The sequence below is a fragment of the Anabrus simplex genome, chromosome 1 (genome assembly GCF_040414725.1).
Source record: "Anabrus simplex isolate iqAnaSimp1 chromosome 1, ASM4041472v1, whole genome shotgun sequence".
NCBI lineage: Eukaryota > Metazoa > Arthropoda > Insecta > Orthoptera > Tettigoniidae > Anabrus > Anabrus simplex.
Window position 1 is genome coordinate 648,809,269 of NC_090265.1, and position 17,805 is coordinate 648,827,073.

A 17,805-nucleotide genomic window follows, 5' to 3' on the forward strand; every position below is an offset into this window, starting at 1 on the left:
GCCTAAATCTACAATTTTATGCGTTTAAGTTTTATGTTACTATATTAACGATTCATTGTTATTGTGAATGGAGCCTTGAAACAATAACAAAAAAAAACAACAACTTATAAGCTTGAATCACGACCATACAAAATGTCATTGTGTTAAACACTGCAATGAGCTATATTAAAAGTAACACATACACACACGTTACACGGCTTGTCGGCAGCCTTTAAGGAAGCGGTTCGAATTTTAAAAAAAACTAGTGTTACGTGTTTGTTCCCTGGATATAGTTCCTATGCGTGAATGTAGGCTATATTGTGGTTAGTACAGCTGATATCACATGCTTGATATCATTGAACAAGAAAATGTGTGACATTCAGAGTAACTGTTTTCAGAGAAATCTCTCAACTTCAAGGAATTACGAAGTGCACATAGCAATGTTGGTCGCTAATTCCATGTTTCATGTGACAGGTTCACGTAACTGAATAGGCCTTCTCTCCTCAAATACACTAGAAGACATTTCTCTACTGTATTTTCTGCTTTTCTTAATGCTCTAAATCTGAAACGTGATTGAAAACAAATATGTTCTTTGGTCATTTTGATTTCGTCAGGATTTGAACCCAGGATGCTCCAGTCGGAAATAAATTGCATACTACTACCTGTAAGTGTTGCTGATTTTCCAACAGTTAATACAAAGAGTATGAGTTAGTAAGTTCCTGTCTGATGTTGATATTTCACTTTCAGAAGGAGGCGCAGTTAGAAAAAACAAATCGATAACGTTGACATGAGTAATAAAGTAGGAGCAGGGGCGTATTCTCCTTGAATGCAAGGCATTCATTGCATGCGTTATGATAACACAAAGAACTGTCTGATGTACGATTTTAGGTTGTTTCAAGTCGAATATTAACGATTTCATCTCTCAGAAGTTCAAAATGTCCGCGCAACTGTACTGGTTCCGTTGCTTGACTACGTGTGGTGCTGGTGTAGTCTCGCCGTCTACATCACTCTAGGAAGAAAGAAACAGCGAATGGACGAGTTCAGGAAGAAAGGCATTCAATCTTTCTTCTTCTTGCTAGTTGCTTTACGTCGCACCGACACAGATAGGTCTTATAGCGACGATGGGACAGGAAAGGGCTAGGAGTTGGAAGGAAGCGGCCGTGGCCTTAATTAAGGTACAGCCCCAGCATTTGCCTGGTGTGAAAATGGGAAACCACGGAAAACCATTTTCAGAGCTGCCGACAGTGGGGCTCGAACCTACTATCTCCCGAATACTGGATACTGGCCGCACTTAAGCGACTGCAGCTATCGAGCTCGGTCATTCAATCTTAAAATTGCATTCGGTGGCAGACGTAGTTCTGAAACCCTCCGAACGATGTCGCTGCAATTGAAACTTGGTCAGAATTTGTCACCCTATATCCGTGCTACCCTCTGCCATCTGTTAGCAACGTGGAGAAAGTCGGCATCTTTACAGCGAACGGGACCCACAGATTACCCCCCAGCGAGAACCCAACGTGACGAAACTGACCAATGCCATTGGGGTGACTTACCTCCAGTGCTTGAGTTGTGGCAAACTAGTGAGTTATTCATTGTATTTTAGGTGTTTTATTATATCTTGCGTAGATGTGGTATTAACGATGGATGAGTCTAAAACGGATATAATTGTAAATCAGTTTGAAAAGCCATTTACTGGCCGTTCGTTTGATGAAAAGATTCAAATAGTTAAAGCCGGGAGACCTCAACCTTCCCTCGTAAATTTATTCCTCTTCTTCTTCTTAATCTGCTTACCCTCCAGGGTTGGCTTTTCCCTCGGACTCAGTGAGGGATCCCTCCTCTACCTCCTCAAGGGCAGTGTACTGGAGCTTCAGACTCTGGGTCGGGGGATACAACTGGGGAGGATGACCAGTACCTCGCCTCACCTGCTATGCTGAACAGGGGCCTTGCGGGGGATGGGAAGATTGGAAGGGATAGACAAGGAAGAGGGAAGGAAGCGGCCGTGGCCTGAAGTTAGGTACCATCCCGGCATTTGCCTGGAGGAGAAGTGAGAAACCACGGAAAACCACTTCGAGGATGGCTGAGGAGGGAATCGAACCCACCTCTACTCAGTTGACCTCCCGAGGCTGAGTGGTCTCCGTTCCAGCCCTCGTACCACTTTTCAAATTTCGTGGCAGAGCCGGGAATCGAACCCGGGCCTCCGGGGGTGACAGCTAATTACACTAACCACTACACCACAGAGGCGAACCCTCGTAAATTTAAAAACAGAAAACAAGAATTGTGTACGCACGCTCAGTCCAGAAACTTACAGTAAAACTGTTTGGCTCGAGTTCACCTACATGTAATTAGGGTGAGTAGAATTGAAATTTACTTAATACGTTGTGTTAACTGCATGGTTACTAGTCGCATGCCTCAGTGGAGATTCCAGGATACGCCACTGAGTAGGAGTATATCCATGAAATATTGTCTGGCTAACATTCCTATATTAGCATGTCTTAGAACTTCTTTAGAACAAAGGTGTGGTACTGAACTTTTGAAAAACGAAGACACAGCGCTGAACTTGCATTCGATGTTACTATTATCTCATTTGCCTGTTGTTCTCAACTAACCCGTGACCGTGAGAGTACGAAGTGTGTAGGCGAATAGTCCCGACTACATCCGATGTCACACGAAGTTAGACTGGAAGGAGCTTCTGTAACAGTGATTGAGAGTGCAGTAGAGTGCAGCAGCAGGAGAGTGCAGTAACGCAGTACGTTGCTTCGTTGTTTACGCTGTCGTGAGCTGGCTGTCCGGAAGAAGGCGTGGACTTGCACGGATAAGCTTGGTAAGCTGGTATGTGCCGCAGCTTAGTGTGACGTTTCTGGAAACCATATTGTTTTATTGTATTATATTTCAATGTTTTTATAGAAAAGGAGATACGGCAAATTACAATCCAAGGAGAGGAATTCAAACCCCTAAGATATGCCGATGAAATTGTTACTTTACCTGAGTCTGCAGAAGATTTGGAGAAATTGCTGTATGGTATGGGAGTCTTGGGGAAGGAGTACAAGATTAAAATAAATAAGTTCAAAACAAAAGTAATGGAGTGTAGTCGAACGAAGTCAGGTGATGCAGGAAGCCAGGAAGTATTAGATTAGGAAATTATGTACCATATATTGTTACTTGGTAATAAAATGACTAATGATGGCAGAAGTAAGGAGGTCTAGCACAAGCAAAGAAGGCCTTTCTTAAGAAACGAAATTTGCTCACTTCGAACATTTTTTTTCTTTACGTCGCACTGACACAGATAGGTCTTATGGCGGCGATGGGATAGGAAAGGCCTAGGAATTGGAAGGAAGCGGCCGTGGCCTTAATTCAGGTACAGCCCCGGCATTTGCCTGGTGTGAAAATGGGAAACCACGGAAAACCATCTTCAGAGCTGCCGACAGTGGGGCTCGAACGCACTATCTCCCGATTACTGGATACTGGCCGCAATTAAGCGACTGCAGCTATCGAGCTCGGTACTTCGAACATTGATACAGGAATTAGATGTTTTTGAAGACTTTCGTTTGGAGCGCAGCATTGTATGGAAGTGAAACATGGACGATAACTAGCCCAGAAAGAAAGAGAATAGAAGCTTTTGAAATGTGGTGTTGCAAAAGAATGCTGACGGTGAGATGGATAGATCGAATCACGAATGAAGAGATACTGAATCGAATTGGTAAGTGGAGATCGATTTGGCTAAATGTGACGAGAAGAGATAGAATCATAGGACACATCTTAATACATCCAGGATTTGTTCAGTTGGTTCCTCAGGGCAGTGTAGGCGGTAATAACGGTAGGGGTAGACCAAGGTATGAATATGACAAGCAGATTAGAGCAAATGTACGATGTAGTAGTTACGTAGAAGTTAAATTATTAGCACAGGATAGGGTAGCATGGGGAGCTGTATCAAAGCAGTCTGTAAACTGATGACTGAAACATCAACGCAAGTGTGTGCATGGTTACTTTGCTTTGTCGAGAAAATGCGGGTTATTCCAGAACGCTTGCGTTCAGTAAGTAATGTGTGTGTGTGTGTGTGTGTGTGTGTTTTAATGTAGCTCGTTGTTGTGGTAAGTGTAATTACAATTTGTGTGGTCGTGGATACGAAGTTTGCTTTTATACTTCCGAGACTATGAAGTGTTTCTATCGGCCAGAGCATGGAATAATCTGTACATTACTTATTGTTTGGTTACCGGTCGGAGTGGCCGCGCGTGTAAAAGCGCTACGGCTGTGGAACCAAAGGGAATGGTTTTCTGTGGTTCACCATTTTCACTTCCAGGGAAATGTCGGGACAGTTCCTATTCATAGAACATAGTCGACCCAATTTCATTCAGCATCATTCATTTCATCTTTATTAGCCCCTCAACTGAGGTTGGCGACAGGAAGGGCATCCGGCCCCAAAACATGCCTTATAATTTCATTTCTCCTCATCCCCGACACCGAACCAGGAAACGGGACTAAGGGGTAGACATACATGCTCTGTAAATATTGTGTTCATTTCCAATCTGATTTCAGCATAAGAGTAAACGCGTGTTCTAGTAGTAGCTGTACCGGGCGAGTTGGCCGTGCGCGTAGAGGCGCGCGGCTGTGAGCTTGCATCCGGGAGATAGTAGGTTCGAATCCCACTATCGGCAGCCCTGAAAATGGTTTTCCGTGGTTTCCCATTTTCACACCAGGCAAATGCTGGGGCTGTACCTTAATTAAGGCCACGGCCGCTTCCTTCCAACTCCTAGGCCTTTCCTATCCCATCGTCGCCATAAGACCTATCTGTGTCGGCGCGACGTAAAGCCCCTAACAAAAAAAAATAAGTAGTAGCTGTAGGGAGAAATATTATTTTACGTAAGGATGCTTCATAGTGTCAGTAATAATAATGATGATGAACTGAATTGCGCGGTGCGAGCCGCGTAGGTATAAACTTGCGTTTGGGAAATGGTAGGGTCGAAACCCACCATCAAAGCCCAGTTCACGAGTCTGTGCCGTAATTACCAATAATTCTATCTGAGTGCAAATGTCGCTTTCCATCCAATCCAGCCCCACCATATCCCTTCATCGTTGAAAACCTGAGTTAGCGCGACGTAAACAACTTCCGAAATAATAATAATAATAATAATAATAATAATAATAATAATAATAATAATAATAATAATAATAATAATAATAATAGTTTAAGATCAGAATATTGTTCTTCATAACTTGCTGGAAGTCGGCGACAAGGAATTGTTATATCAGCTTTCTTCGGAATAGGGGACTAACCGACTGCACTCGGAGGTTTGCAACGAAATGGATTGCAAGGATACATATGTCTTGTTAGAGACGCATACACACCAGAAGTGGAGTAAGAAGGGCGTTGTTTGGAGGAAATTTGAAATAATCTTCACAGTTTGCGTTACCGGTACTGGCAAATCAGACACCCCTCGCCCCTGTGGGCGAGGGCGGTAGAATAACACCCACGGTATCCCCTGCCTGTCGTAAAAGGCGACTAAAAGGAGCCCACGGGCTCTTAACTTGGGAGTGAGGGTTGGCGATCACGGGGCCCTTAGCTGAGCCTTGGCATTGCTTCCACTTACTTGTGTCAGTCTCCTCACTAAACATCTGTCCTATCCGACCTCGCTTGGCGAACTCTTGTTCTTTTCCGACCCCGACGGTATTACGTTTGGAGGCCTAGCGAGTATTTTATTTTCACGCCCTTCGTGGTCCTTGTATTTCTGTGGCCGATACCTTCAATTTTCGAAGTGTCGGGCCCTTTCCATGTTTTCCCTCTATTGTTAATAGAGGATGGTTGTACTTCATATTAAAACAATAATCACCACCAAACATCAGTGTCGTATGTAGGGCTGCATGTCTAGCTATCGGTACCAAACGCCTTCACCTCCATAACCATATCTTTCCTTACACCAGGAATCCCGTGGAAGCGATTTCGTAGCTCGACTACACTTCTGTGGGATATGTGGCAAATGACCCTGTTTTCGAGGTACGACGCATTTCCTACGTCCAGGGCCCTGCTTCATAAAACTCAACAGGTGCAACGAATTCGACAATTATGTCAGATGTGACAAATTTGTCAATATGGCATGTCAGTTTTCTGTTTCATAAATATTACAAGTTTCCCTTGCGAGACAGGCACAATATAGTAACTTGTCAAACTGTATAAACTTGTTTCATAAACCCGACAGTTTTATGTCAGATCTGAAGTTTACTGAATAATTATGCTCTAGAATCTAGATGGCTCCAAACCGTAGTTCAAAGAATCACCGCGCATGGAACTGATGTTATTATCAGGCCTTCAGACTTGAGATTGGTGCATGCACAGAAGCCATGCTTACCCTCCGCACTTCTTACCCCTCTAGCACGTGTCTTCTCGTCAGACGACCATAGTATTAGCGGTAAAATCTAGACTGAAATTTAACTTACATTTTATTTCTGCTCACTCAGGCGGAATAGAAGGTAATTTTGATAAAATTATGATATTATGCTGGCAAGTGCGCATAACATTTGCTCTTGAGGTGCGAATGAATAATTTCTTCGTGTTTGTGATTGCAAGTGCTGTCGTATTGAATTTATAATTTGTTTCTCGCTAATGTCAAATTTCTCTATGAATATAAAGTCACTGAAATGTTGAAGGTTAGCCGAACTGAGTGGATCAGACGGTTAAGCCGCTGGATTTCTCAGCCCAAGTTGGCAGGTTCGGTACTGGTTCAGACTGGTGGTATTTGAAGGTACTCAAGCCTCAAATACGTCGGCGCCGTGTCGGTAGATTTAGGCTAATAGCACGTACAAGCTCTCGCGGGCAAAAATTCTGGCTCCTCGGTGTGTCCGAAAAACTTTAAATTGTAGGTTACTAAATTATTATCCACAAGAGATTTTAAATGACAAAACATTCACGAAAATAAACTTCAAGTTATATACACACACACACACATTACAGGCTACATTTAAAGGGTTAAGGGTTATCTGTCACATCTGAATGACATTAATTCTACAAATTAGTAAATATGTAAACAAATAATGGCGTAGGCTATATCTGTTTCATAACACTACCGTATATGTTGCCTACAATTTGATAGATTTGTCAGCGTTTTACCTGTCAGTTGAAACGTTTTGTGAAACAGACATTTGTAAAAGTGTCGTAATAATCTACATTTTCATGGCAATTGTGTAAACTTGTCAGCTTTTATGAAACATAAAATGGTCAGTATATAAATCTGACAATTTCCTATCACCTGTAAAATTGTAACTTTTATGAAATAGGGCCCTGGTGGAGTCGCTGGTGCGATGTAGGCCTATGTGTCGCACGTTAGGACCCGGCTCTTCCTGACGCCAACCCCGTGAGGGGGGATGTATATCTGTCTGTGGTATTTGGTGTATTGTGTGAGATGGGTGAAGTGTGTATTAAGATTAACATAAACTCCCTGTCCCAAAGCAGAAGATGCGTCTGAAATTCCCGACCCGGCCTGGAGCCGATCCCGTAACCTCTGGACCGAAGGCTTCAACGCTGACCATTCAGTCAAGGAGACGGACAACAACCGAACCGTGAATAGCCATAATGTGCACTGTCAGAGTGTTAACAGTCATCACCACATAAGAAATAGTAAATGTTGGTTTTGCGTCGCGCTGACAATTTACGGTTTTCGAAAACCCCGAGGAACCGGCATTTTGTTCCACAGGAATTCTTTTAAGTGCCGGTAAATTTATTGACACGAGGGTGACGCTAGCTTAATTGAGCACCTCCAAATGACACCGGAGTAAGCCGGGATCAATACTATTTTTCTTTTTTTTTTTACTTCGGAGGGGCCCCCGATGCCGCTCCCCCCGCGTGGCAATCAACACAATCTACATTGCCTCCGACATGCTATTAATTTCTAAGAAGAAGAGAAATAGCAGGGAAGAGTGGGAAAGGTACTACAGGAGTACCTGCCTGTTTGCACATTAGACACGTTACCAGGCAAGGTTTGTGTTGGTAAGGTGGTATTAAGGCGTGGTATTGAAGGGACAGGGAAAACCACATAGGTAGAAAAGAGAAAGAGCCTACCTGTAAAACTTGACAAATTTTGATAGCACATGTGAAAGGATGTGGTTTCTGGATAGGTCCAGGTGTTTGTGTGAGTTGAGAAGAAGGTATCATGCACCAGCCATGTACCGTTATCTCGCCATTCCAGTAGTCAGGGGATCAGTCTGTCTGGGCACTGCCATGACTAGCACGGGCCTTGCCGGTTGCACAGCCATGCATCGAGTACCACTAGGGCCCGCCACACACCGCCACCTCTTTGGAGTCCCTCGTACCCAGTCTCCGATCCCGGAGAATGAGGCCAAGCCAGCCTGGGTGGGGACCTCCTCGATGGGGATGGGTCATGACGCCGGGACTCCTTCCTCTCTGCCCACGCCATGGCCCGGAACACAGAGCAACTGCGATGGGAGGCCGGGTGGCCCCCCGCGCAGTTGGCACACACCGATGCCTCTTTACAAGCTGCGCAAGCCGTGTAGTGATCACCCCCATAACGGTTCCACCTCACTAAGAGCCCACATCTCTCCTACCAGTGACCCCACCTCAGACAGTGGAAACACTGCAAGAGCTGTTGCGGGGGACGTTTCAGTCTCACCTGATTGCCACTACCCGCTGAGGTCCTCTCCTGATTGGCTCCTTGGTCTACTGCTGTCCTGGGAGCAGTCATGGGTTGCGGCTGGGCAGCCCGCTTCTGGTTGGCCTGCGTCTTCTTCTTTCTCCTTGTCTGGGGGCTGCATCTTCTTCCCGGGGATCTCTTCTCAACAGGGGAAGAGGCCTCGTCCTGGTGTCCCTCCTCCCGGCCTGGTGACCCGGGGGGGAGCGGGTGGCTCCGCTGCATCGCCGTCTTCTCCCTCCTCCTGGCTGACGGCGGTGGCCTTGGTTGGTGCTGACACCCGATTGCGTTCCCTGTCCTGTGGGGCGCACATCGATGTCTGCAGCTCGACAGACACACTGGCAGGCTGGGCTTGGATAGCAGTCTCCGAACGCCAGAGGGCGTCCTCCTCTACTGCTGTGCTGCTTTCTGCCGTCAGGGGTGCTTTCCTTGATTGTGCCTGGGTAGGCCTGGGTCTGCGACCGCTTCGCCCTGGTTGGTGGTCGACGGTCCTGGTTGGCGGCCTTGTTGGTCTGCGTGTACTTCATGAACTACAGCAATCCAACTGGGGTCTCAGTGTCCGGGAGCGCCGCCGTTGTCGTCGGTCCTCGGCTCCATCTGGGTGGCTGCCTCCTGGCTGCCTGTGTTGTCCGGCTGCTCCCTGAGTCCTGGTAACCTGACAACCTGGAAGTGTTGGCACACCAGACTCTCATAGGCGCGAAGATGGCTTAGGTCCCTAGGGCGGATGACGATCATCCAGCTGGGGATCACCTTGTGGACGATCTGGGTGATCGTCTCCTCTCCCAGTAGCTCCACAATCGTGGTGAGGAGATCGATCATGAGGATCGTCTCCATGTAGGCGTGCTTCCCCCACCGGTTGTACACCATCAGCGCCGGGCGTCTAAGGTCGGGAGTGGGCTCCGAGCACAGCCTCACTCAGAAATCCTCTGTTGCTCTCACGAAGTCGTAGTCGGCCGGTCTTGCTGGGATGGATAGCTCCTCCATGCTGGTCCTCCTGAAATAAAACTCATGAAAGGGAAAGCGAGCACTGAAAAGTGGTACAGCTCAGACAAAGCTCTTTTGAAAGTGTACCAACAAGTACAGCTGCCTGACTAGTACTTAGAAAGTACAGATTGCCTGGCAAGGAGAGAGAGTGAGTGAGAGGAACACGTCCTTTCACTACGACAGTCAAGCTTGTCCTCTCATCAACACTAAGAACTTGGGCCCTCGCTATATACAACAAAGGCAGCATTCCTGGCAAAGTTGTACGGAAGGTGGGGATACACGGCGCGGTCGTACATCAAGCTGCGTTTACACTAAATGCAATTTCCTCGTGAAATAATTTCGCGAGAGAATTGAGCCTAGTGTAGACGCTCCCTCACCCGTGAGTAATTGCGGAGTGAGGGCCCTCGCTGCGAGCTGGAAGTCAGTCGGTTTTTGTCCGCTCATTGAATTTCTCTTAGTTTAAACGTGGTCCCCTTAGTTGCACGAGGGATGAATGAAGAATAGTGCTTGCAGCTCATCGAGCTCTACAAAAATAGAGATTTTTATGTGAAATCCAAAAAACAAAAACTATTTCAATCGCAATAAAAGAGAAGGTGTGTGGAAGGAAATTAGTTCTCAACTAAACTTTCCTATTTCTACACTGAAAGGGAAGATGAAAGTGCTACTGGGATCATATCGAAGCAAAAGATCGAAATAAAATAAGAGCAGAGTCACTGGATCAGGTAAGCAATTACTATTGGTTTATACTGCAAAATTATATCATTTCATTACTTTTTTGAGCCTACTGGTACCTATTTTGGGTCATTGTGAGGAACTTACACTGACCAGCACGAAAAACGCAACACTTCAATGTCTTACAAAAACTGAAATTTATTTTAACTTTACGACACTTTTATGACACTAATCTACTATATGGTGATGAAATATTGTAGTATGGTCCCATGTAGGTGTCTAACAATGAAACAACAGTGACAGTGAAGATTTTAAACAAATTAACTCATAAAGGTAATGCACAGCTTGAGGGACAAAACAATTTTTTATGTTGGCTGCAAAACCAGAACTGAAGCTTTCAGGCTTGTCGAAGGTGGCTCGCTCCACTCGCGCTGTTTTTCGCTCTGAATTGCGCTCTGTTTTGGGTAGTGTGAAATTTCACTCGAAGCGAGTAAGTTTTTGTCTGAGCAAGTTTCACGAGGGAGTTTCGCTAGTGTAAACACAGCTTAAAAGAGCACCATTTCAACAAACTATTCCTTATTTAACCCTATATTGATTTAACGCAATATACTTTGGTACAAGGTCTTTGCTGACGGGACCTGCAGTGTTTACAGTTTACTCTGTCTTCTGGTATGGGCTAGAACAAGTTTGTTCCTTTCATTTATGTGTCTTGGTCTCATCCTTTGCTATGACAGTATATACTCTTTTTATCTGTTTTACACCACACCAACACAGGCTGGTCTTTTGGGAATGATGGGATAGAAAAGAGCTAGGACTGGGAAGGAATCAACCATGTCCTTAATTAAGGCTGCTGGTGTGAAAATGGAAAAACACGGAAAACCATCTTCAGGGCTGCTGACAGTGGGTTTGGAACCCACTGTTTCCCAAATGTAAGCTGACAGCTACATGACTTACATCTTCTGGCTTGGTGAGGAAAGCAGCAGGAAACAACCTTGCTTCTCATTTTCCTAGTATGCCTCTTCAGTGACACCTAGGCCACCTACAACAGTTAATGGCAGAGCTGTTCTGGATCCATTCAGTCTTGGGCTGAGAATTCAAAATAACATAACTTATTTAACATATATATTACCATTTGGAATTGCTAGGCGGGCATTAATTCCATTGTGGAGTTTTATCTCCCGTATGCAGTTATCAGACTGTGCCACATAAGAGGCTTCTGATAAGTTCACCTGCATACACCCCAGCATCAGTGGGTAGGGTCTGACACACCCCACTCTGACGAGTCTAGTGTCAGACCTAAGACGAAATGCTGGTTAATAGAGCAAACGCCTGAAAAGCCAACATCTAATTTTTGATCTGATTTTTGATATGCTCTATTGGTGGAAAAATATCTAATTCCCTCCATGGGAATTTAGAATTACCATTTGGAATTGCTAGGCGGGCATTAATTCCATTGTGGAGTTTTATCTCCCGTATGCAGTTATCAGACTGTGCCACATAAGAGGCTTCTGATAAGTTCACCTGCATACACCCCAGCATCAGTGGGTAGGGTCTGACACACCCCACTCTGACGAGTCTAGTGTCAGACCTAAGACGAAATGCTGGTTAATAGAGCAAACGCCTGAAAAGCCAACATCTAATTTTTGATCTGATTTTTGATATGCTCTATTGGTGGAAAAATATCTAATTCCCTCCATGGGAATTTAGAATTACCATATATAACGTGATACAAATAGTAGTAGTTTATGATATAGACACGCCTGAAGTTGGGATCTTAATACAATGATGGTAGATTACGCATGAGATTACATTGGTCTATGTGACCAATGTGGAGCGTGAGGTGCACTTACGTCATTTTCACACTGGGCTCCAGGGTTGACTCCGTGCGACATGGTGGGTATTGGGGAGGGCAGGTCTAGATAATCAAATGAAAACCACCTTGACCTCTTCAGACCAGGCTACCTGTCGCTCGGGCCATGTGGCCTGGGAGCGGTATATGCCGCTTGCTGGCTCTTCCCCCTTTGTGACTTGTTATGGAGTCTGGGTGTTCACATTAATTTCTTGTACCCTTGGTACAATGATGAAAATATTGCGATGTTGCATGTTGAGGCACTAACTGATGGTGACCGAGATAATTACAAAACTTTTCCGACTTTAAGCAGTTTCGGAAACATTTACCTAGGCTCCTGTTTGATGATATGAATTGTGGAGTAAACCCATTCTTGCCTCTTGTTTTTTATTTGTCTTCTCTGCAAAAAGAATGTTGGAGCCAAAGTTAAAGAGGGTATTACGTATTCCTATCCAGAAATGAGTTGGTGAACTGGTAGCACATGTCAGCAGTACCAGTATTAAATAAAATCCTGACACTTTAATTGTTCACATTTACCCAAACGATATTCACAATTTACCAACGCCCAGTGACATAACGGCCGAGACTGATGCAATTATTACTGTAATAAAAAGGAGGTTTCCAGCGGCAAACCTTTGTTTCAGTGGCGTTTTATACTGGCATGATGTTGATTGTCGTTATATAGATGCTGTAAACTCCACTTTTGATTTGTTATGCTGTAACTGCTGTTTTGAGTTTATTTTGTAATTCATATACAGTAATTGTATTATGAGTATTTCCATTATTGTTGGACTAATTAATTTACACATCAAATTTTAATTGGAATGTTTCAGATTGACTGTGAGCTCAGGCACACCAACTGATAGTTAAAACAACAATGGCTGAAGCTCACTCAGCTGTTGCCTTTTCATTTGGCATCACTCATGAAGGCTGGGATGTTAATTTCGACCGTGAAGTGCTACATCTGGTCTGGCAGTCTGGTATCCGCTCCTGGAAGAAATGCATAGCAAGATCCAAGGTATATGTTAGCATTAGCTGCAGCTACTGCTTGGACTTCCTCTTCATATTGAACCACTTTCTCTCCATAAATCAGTAATAGTATTACAGTAGTATCAGGACTTGTTGACTAAATGGTTAGCGAGCTGGCCTTTGGTCACAGGGGTCCTAGGTTCGATTCCTGGCAGGTTCGGGAATCTTAACCATCATTGATTAATTTCGCTGCCACAGGGGCTGTGTGTATGTGTCATCTTTATCATCATTTCATCCTCATCACGACATGCAGGTCGCCTACGGGAGTCAAATCTAAAGACCTGCACTTGGCGAGCTGAACATGTCCTCGGACACTCCTGGCACTAAAAGCCATACGCCATTTCATCAGGACTGGTGCAAGGAAACTTGGTACTCAAAGTCAGTGGTTTTCAAAGTGTGGTATGTATACCACTAGGGGTACGTGGGGTAATCTCAAGGGATACGCAAATTTATCGTAGCTTCTGTTTTCAGTGAGCAGTTTAGAAAGGAGTCAAGCCAGCCCATATGCAATAAAATCTTGTTTTGATTTAGTGTTTTTCGTCTACCACTACACGGAGTTCCCTGTCCGAACTATTCATTCTAAAATATGTCAGTTTGTACCTCCCTCCGACTTGGTATGTAAAAATGCTTACTTATGCTGCATTGCTCTTGTTTGGAATTTTTGTTTCAAAATCCACTCATTCACTTAAAATTGTCAGTAGCTGTGTATACAGTGCAATAGTAATTGTTGCGTTAATAGTACCTTGTAATTCCACTCACAAGAAAACGACATTTCTCCATTTGTTGTGTGAAGGCTTGCTGCGTTGCCTGAGGAGAGAACATAAGACACCGATGGTTGAATCATTCGGCTGTCATTAAGCAATGAAAATGCCAGGAACAGTTCTCCGGCCATTGGTGACCACTTAGTTTTGGACTTATTCTGTAAACGTCACTCCGATGTATTTACAAGTTTTCCTTTGCCCAGTGATGATTATATCCATTATTATTATTGGGGTTGTCCACCTCCGTAGTGTAGCGGTTAGCACTATTAGCTGCCATCCTCGGTAGGCCGGGTTCAATTTGCGGTACTGCCAGAAATTTAAGAATGGCAGGAGGGCTGGTATGGGGTTAAAATGGTACATGCATCTCACCTCCATTCGGATGTGCCTAAAAAGAGCTGCACCACCTCGGGATGAGGACACGAATTTTGTCCAGCTCCATGGATAAATGGTTAGTGTGCTGGCCTTTGGTCACAGGGTCCCGGGTTCGATTCCTGGCAGGGTTGGGAATTTTAACCATAATTGGTTCATTTTACTGGCATGGGGGCTGGGTGTATGTGTCGTCTTCATCATCATTTCATCCTCATCACGACACACAGGTCGCCTACGGGAGTCAAATCGAAAGATCTGCATCTGGTGAGCCGAACTTGTCCTCGGACACTCCCGGCACTAAAAGCCATACGCCATTTCATTATTGGGGAACAGGGTGGTGTAGTGGCTGAGCTGCTTGCTTCTCATCTCAGCGACCATGGTTTGATTCCTGGTGTTGCTGGGGTGGGATTTACATTTGAAGATCCCTTAGTGCCAGGAAGGGAGTTTTACAACTCTTTCATGCCTCAGTGCATGCAGGAACCCAGAACAAGTGGGATGAGCCATGGGAGATGATTATTATAGTCAATATTATTTGGCATCCAGCAACAACCCTTTGTTAAATCTAGTATAATCGCAATATACACAAGAACCTTGTTTATCCAGCCCTCATTAATCTAGATCTCCGGTTTATCCGGATAGAAAATAATAAATATTTATTTTTACTTGTACAGTATTTCTTTTAAGGCGTTGATTCTTCTTGAATGTCTTTTCTGCCAAGGATAGTTAAGGGCAGAAATTGAAAGTAATTCAGCCACGGTCTATGAAAGGTACCGTCCCGGTGTTCACCTGGAATTGAGAATGGAAAACATTGTAAAACCATTCCCAGGACGGCCAAGGTGGGATTCAAACCCACGCTCTTCTGAATGCAATACACTATTAATTCAATGATGGTGAATTTGAAAATGAAACCGGTGCACCATCAGAAGAAACAATGACTCGTGAAGAGGCAACAATGCAGCTGGACAAACTGATGGCTTATTTAGAATCCCTGACTGAAACCACATCAGCAGAATTGTTGTTAGTAAAACGTCTTCATGATCGTGCTGCTATACAAATGTAAAACAGAAAAACTCGCACATTATTTTAGTGCATAGAACAGAGTCGTAAATGTAAGAAAAGTGTTCTTATATTTTTTTGTACAATTGAAAAAAAGGTATTACTGTACATGTTATGTTATTAGATTATATAATTAGTACTATAGCCAATTTATTTTTTTAGTTTTTTGGATTATCCACATTTTTTATAATCCGGATCAGTTCTGGTCCCACTTATTCTGGATAAACAAGGTTCTTTTGTACTCGTACTTTGGGAATATGAAGGTAAAATAATTAGATTTTGGGGGTACACCAACCAAAAAGTTTGAATACCACTGTTCTAGCTGATGGTTTCAGTGGTACCCTCCCCATGTAGAATGTGGATAACTCTTGTGCATTGTGGTTGTATGTATGCAAAACATACACAAAATTCCACATTTTACATTTTTATTCTTCTTCTTCTGCTTCTTAATGTGCCATCTTCTAGCGAAGGTTGGCGGTCAACATGGCGATCTTGAATTTGGATGCAGCGACACGGAACAGAGCCATCGTGTCCAACCCATACCAGTCTACGAGTATACAGTATACAGAAAATGGTTAATGCGCATTAAAATATGTAATTGATGATGAATGTTATTATATACTAACTGTTGTACCCTTCGCTAACGGAACTGTCACTTAGCCTCTACGCGATTAAGTTTCTGTCGGCTTGTGACCCGTTAGAGGAGAGATCCTCACTTGGACTGTGTGTAAGTAGGATAGCATCCTGCTTCATAAATCTTCCGAGCTCTGAACATTTTAAACAAGCCTCGGACCTATGGGAGTAACGGAGTCCCACTCCTATTTGACAGGCCAGGGGCTCCTTGGAAACAACTTGGCAAATGAAATGGAATTTGATGGGGAGCTGTCAATATTAATGGTGCTTATGGAAGAAAGAAAGTAGAACTGGCTGAGTCAGCAAAGAGGATGTATCTGGATGTACTAGGGGTAAGTGATATTCAGGTAAGGGGAGATAACTAGGAAGAGATAGGAGATTATAAAGTGTACTTGACGGGTGTTAAAAAGGGAAGGGCGGAGTATGGGGTAGGACTGTTTATCAGGAATACTATTTCACCTGGTTTAGGAAGAAGAACAGTCAGAAGATTACAAGGTATGGTTGGAGAGACAGACGAACAAAGACCATGATTGATTATATAATTATAGAGAAAGAACACCGGAAGAACCTTGTAGATGTAACGGCCATGCCTGAAGAAGCCTTTAGTGGAGATCATAGAGTTGTAATAGGAAAATTGAAAGTTGGAAAGTTTGAAAAACCCCAATTAAGAAGAGAGAAAAGAATTAAAGTATGGAAGTTGAAGGAGAAAAGCATACAAGAAGAATTTCAAAGGGAAATAATACCCTTGGTACCCAGGACAGAGGTGGGGAATGTTGAAGAGGAATGGAAAAGATTTAAGGAAGCACTGGTTGGATGTGCAGAAAAGGTGTGTGGTAGAACATCAGGAAATGTGAAAGACAAAGAAACACACTGGTGGAATGATAGGGTAAAGATTAAAGTGAAGGAAAAGAAAATGGCATGGAAAGCATGGAAAACATCTAGGACTGAAGAAAGTAGAAGAAAATATGTGGAGGCAAAGAATTTGGCCAAGAAAGTAGTGGAGGAAGAAAAGAGGAAAAGCTGGGCCTTATTCACACAGAAATTGAGAGATGATACGCAGGGCAGCAAGAAATTACTGTATGGTATCTTAAGAAACAAAAAGAGAGATCAAGTAAACACCAGATTTGTGAAGGATGAAGGTGGCATAATTTTAACAAAGCCAGAAGAAATAAGAAATAGATGGAGAGAGTATTTTCAGAAGCTGATGAACATAAGAACGGATGACAGTCATTCAATGGACGACCAGGAAAGGGAATTAGTTGATGAAGAAATGGATAAAGAAATTACAATGAATGAAATTGAAATGGCAGTAAGAAAGATGAAGAATGGAAAAACTGCTGGAATAGATGAAATTTCAGTGGAGATGATAAAGGCAGCTGGAGCTGTAGGCCTGCAATGGACATATTGGGTTCTCAGGAATGTCTGGGAGAATAAGGAGGTCCCTGAGGATTGGCAAAAAGGAATAATCATCCCAATTTTCAAGAAAGGTTATAAGAAAGTTTTGAAGAACTACAGGGGAATTACTCTAATATCCCATGTTGCTAAGATAATGGAAAGGATACTGGAAAGTAGAATAAGGTTGAGGGTTGAGAATCAGATACAGGAAAATCAGTTTGGTTTCAGAAGTGGAAGGTCAACAATAGAGCCCATTTTCATTATGAGACAACTAATGGAAAAGCATTGGGAGTACGGGAATGATATGGTGATGTCATTCATTGATATTGAAAAGGCATATGACAGTGTCCCCAGGACGAAAGTTTGGGACAGTCTGGTGCAGAAAGGAATTGGACAGGGATTAATAAAAATGATCATGGCATTGTATAAGGAATGTTGTAGTTGCATG

The 17,805-nt window shown here is 43.7% G+C and overlaps 1 protein-coding gene across 4 annotated transcripts in view; it reads left to right on the plus strand.

Moving 5' to 3' along the window:
• LOC136857270 (carnitine O-palmitoyltransferase 1, liver isoform) overlaps positions 1 to 17,805 on the plus strand; it is a 216,899-nt gene that overhangs the window by 108,099 nt on the left and 90,995 nt on the right. For 2 of the 4 annotated variants that reach the window (XM_068225118.1, XM_068225116.1), the window contains exon 2: positions 12,948 to 13,132. In XM_068225118.1, the coding sequence (XP_068081219.1) occupies positions 12,992 to 13,132 (141 nt within the window). In that variant the 5' untranslated portion in view covers positions 12,948 to 12,991. Of the gene's footprint in view, positions 1 to 2,686; positions 2,806 to 12,947; positions 13,133 to 17,805 lie in introns of those variants that run through there. The other 2 variants (XM_068225115.1, XM_068225117.1) reach the window with 2 other exon arrangements.